Source organism: Protobothrops mucrosquamatus, unplaced genomic scaffold, assembly GCF_001527695.2.
Source record: "Protobothrops mucrosquamatus isolate PMUCROS unplaced genomic scaffold, P.Mucros_1.0 scaffold2675, whole genome shotgun sequence".
Lineage (NCBI taxonomy): Eukaryota > Metazoa > Chordata > Lepidosauria > Squamata > Viperidae > Protobothrops > Protobothrops mucrosquamatus.
Genome location: NW_015388722.1, coordinates 88,298 through 92,321, shown reverse-complemented (window position 1 = coordinate 92,321; position 4,024 = coordinate 88,298). Strand labels below are relative to the sequence as shown.

The window sequence follows — 4,024 nt, the reverse complement described above, 5'->3', positions numbered from 1 at the left end:
TATGTGAACTCTGCCACCAAGGGTTTTAACTTTTAAGCCATGTTTACAGCTTAGCGTGATGTGTGAACAACCTTCTCGCTATAGCCTCAGTAAATCCCTAGACTCAGGTGAATGTGCTTCTGATTCATCTCTGTATATGATGTACTTTCATGCCATATACTCACCACACAACTGAGCTCAACAGAAAATACAGTCTAGTAATCTGGAAGGATCTCACCTAACCTGTTTTCCTCTGTACCATTTTTTTTTACCTTTTTGAATCTCGGCATTCGCTGGAAGTGTCCTGGGGATGGCGGGACATTGGACTGGATTTCCCTGAGAAGCCACTCTGTGTGTTCCTACTTGGGGATTCTTGCGGTTGTCTGTTGTCTTGTCTTCTGCTATCATGCCCTGAAAAATCAGCATCCTGGGGATGGCGGGACATTGGATTGGATTCCCCTGAGAAGCCACTCTGTGTGTTCCCACTTGGGAATTCTTGAGGTTGTCTGTTGTCTTGTCTTCTGCTATCATGCACTGAAAAATCAGCGTCCTGGGGATGGCGGGACATTGGATTGGATTCCCCTGAGAAGCCACTCTGTGTGTTCCCACTTGGGGATTCTTGAGGTTGTCTGTTGTCTCGTCTTCTGCTATCATGCACTGAAAAATCAGTGTCCTGGGGATGGCGGGACATTGGATTGGATTCCCCTGAGAAGCCACTCTGTGTGTTCCCACTTGGGGATTCTTGAGGTTGTCTGTTGTCTTGTCTTCTGCTATCATGCCCTGAAAAATCAGCATCAGCATCTCGGTGCTTCACTTTGTGATGTCTTGAGCTGCTTCTCTGCATGCTACCTTCTTGGCTGGTCCTTTCCTCAAGCTTGCTCTGCTTTCTGATAGTTTGTCTCCCCAAACTCCCAGCGCCCTTGATTCTTTCATCTTCAAGAGGAATTTCATGGCCTTTGTGTTCTTGCTGGTCTTCTTGCTGGTCTTCTTCAGACTGCCTGGCTATGTCCTGGATTTTGCGTTGTCTTATGTCTGACTGTCCTAGAAATACACTTGGCACTATTTCTTCCGCTAGAAAAAGAGAAGAAAATAATCAGATGTGCTCTCTCGCTGCTATTAAACCCTACACATTTTCTCTGTATAACTGCTACCTAGGTATACTAAGGACTAAGTCAGTTTCAAGAAGATCTTAATTCATTAACGCTATTTTAGGTCCAGGGATTCACCTCCATTATATTCTATATTGAAGGGAACAGGATTTGGGGATAGGGTCACAACCTGTGACACATTTCAGGGCATTCTCTGACAGTTAATAAAAACTACATATATTTTAAATTATCACAAATATTTTTGAGTGCAAAAGGGGCCAGCCAGGTAGGCAATGAAATGAGATAGCAGTAGAATCAAAAATAATGTCATTTTAGTGTATCGAGAGAACCATATTTTTGAATGGTGTAATAAATTGCCTGTAAATTTTACTGAAAAGTGGCATTGTGAACCACTGGGTAGAACAATTTCATTTATGTTTTCTTTTTAAACTTGCACTTCAGCATTAAACAATTTATTTATTTATTTATTTATTTATAAATAAATAAATAAATAAAACAATAAATAAAACAATAAATAAATAAATAAATAAATAAATAAATAAATAAATAAATAAATAAATAAATAAAACAATTTCATTTATGTTTTGTTTTTAAACTTGCACTTCAGCATTAAACAATTTATATGGAATCCCCTATCATCTCCCTCCCTCTCTCTCTCTCTCTCTCTCTCTCTCTCTCTCTCTCTCTCTCTCTCTCTCTCTCTCTCTCTCTCTCTCTCTCTCTCTCTCTCTCTCTCTCTCTCTCTCTCTCTCTCACACACACACACACACACATTAACCTGCATTTGAAATTATACATATCTTCCACAACTGGTGGCTTCCAGACCAGTTATAGTGGACTGCAATTCCCTGAATTGTGAGCAAAAATGCTGTTGCAGAATTTTGAGAATTGTAACATCTATGCATTTGGAGACTATTGAAGTGAGAAAGGTTGGTGACTGTAGAAGTAAATCAAACCAGCCATGGATTCAAATAGCAAATTGTGTGTGCAAAAGTATTTTTAAATTCAGTAGAAACTTTTTCCATAGTTTTCTATGACTGCAGTTTGACAAAAGAGCTGACTAACAGATTCTACTGACAATGGAAGAATTGTACCCCATTTTAGGAATATGTATAAATTCTAGTGCTAAATAAACTAAAATTAAGCCAACACTAACTCCACCTTTGCCACTTGAACAGATTGTAATAATATTCCATAGTAGCAGATTTTCAAAAATACAGCAGAAGAGCTTTATAACTAAAAAACAGAAGTATAATAAAAGCATGTGCTATGGCTTCCGGTTTTGCACAGTAGTGCAGCATCTGAGGAATTGTGGGGCTTCGCACCCTACAGCTGATTTCTGCCTGCTAGGGGACCCTAAATGAGCCTGAAGTTGCCCCGTAGAGGCAACAAAGAAGGAAAGAAGTCCTGCCAATTGCGGAGAGACGGCAATCAATCTGATCAGTCAAGGAAAAGCCCCCCAGAAGCCAGCAGGAGAAAGGCTAGCTTAACTTCAGAGTCTACCCCAAGCTACAAGCTGCCGAAGCCCATTAAGATGACTGTAAACAATGTGTTTGGAACCGAGTAAGAACAGTGATTTTCTCTCTTCTACTTGACAATTGATTTCCTGGAAAAGAAAAAAGAAAAAAAGAAAAACCCCAAGAAGCAAAAAGCCTTCAAAAGTGAGAAGGAGGGGGATCTGGCCCACCCTCCTGCAGACAGAAGCGGCGAATTAAACTTTTCACAGGGAACAAAAATATATTGAAATGAAATTAATATAAGACTTAATTTGGATAAGTTTGAAATCGGTGGAAACTGTTAAGAGTTTCCTTTTAAACCGTGAAAATAGAAGTAAATAGTAGAAGTAAACAATTGTCTATTACTGAAAAATGACCTGGTGCTGACATCTCGTGGTGGATGAAAATACACAACAGCAGTTGCTCTATCACAGGAGCTGGTATAGCCCAGGAAAAGATAACTTGTTTCTGGTGACCTTCAATGTCTTAATAACAGAAAACAGCTGTGACAAAAAAGAGAGAACATTTTGGGCTATTTGGGCTAAAGTGAGAATTATAAACTTTAGGAAAAAATTGACCTTTCTGGATTACAAATACCAACTCAACCATGACTCTAAAGCTATCTGCAAAGAAAGGAAACCCCTGATTTTTGGCTATCATGGGAAATCAGAGATCTGCAGAAAGAAAAAGCAAATAATTTCCAGAAGGAGATCTATGCTATGGTGCAACAAATCCAAACAACAATGATCTCAAACCATAAGGAAATTAAAAATAACTTTGAAAATATAAATGAACACATCTTCAATTTAACTTTACAACACACAAATTCTCAGAAAACAAAAATAGAGAGTGAGCAGAAAAAACAGACAACTGAATATGAGACAGAGGAGGTTCCGGTAATTTCAATTCCCTCTATCACTTCTTCTCTATTTGTAAGAATTAAGTCCAGTATAGCTTTATGTCTAGTTCCCTCCTCTACCTTTTGGGTAACAAAGTTGTCAGCTAGGTTGGTTAGGAATCTGAGTGATCTCCCGCTCATTGCAGAGTTTGTCTCCCAGTTGATATCTGGATAGTTAAAGTCTCCTATTAATACTGTGGTATGCTTCCTACATTTATTTATTTATTTATTTATTTATTTATTTATTAAATTTATATCCCACCCTTCTCCTTGCGGACTCAGGGCGGCTAACAATCGGATAAAATACATAAATAACATTACAATTTAAAAATTAATTAAAAAAGAAATATTTAAATTTAATCTAATTAAAATATAATTAAAACCCCTCTAAAAGTTTCCCCTAGGCCAGTCCCGCAAGCTGGAACAACCATGTCTTAAGGGCGCGGCGGAAGGAAGGGAGATCAGGGATCACCCTGATCTCTGGGGGCAGTTCATTCCAGAGGGTGGGAGCTCCCACAGAGAAGGCCCTCCCCCTTGGGGTC

The 4,024-nt window shown here is 38.9% G+C and overlaps 1 protein-coding gene across 1 annotated transcript in view; it reads right to left on the bottom strand.

Moving 5' to 3' along the window:
- LOC107296166 (aldehyde dehydrogenase family 3 member B1) overlaps nt 1-4,024 on the bottom strand; it is a 35,483-nt gene that overhangs the window by 17,189 nt on the left and 14,270 nt on the right. The window contains exon 2 of the mRNA XM_029285993.1: nt 252-1,050. Coding sequence (XP_029141826.1) covers nt 252-1,050 — 799 coding nt within the window. The remainder of the gene's footprint in view (nt 1-251; nt 1,051-4,024) is intronic.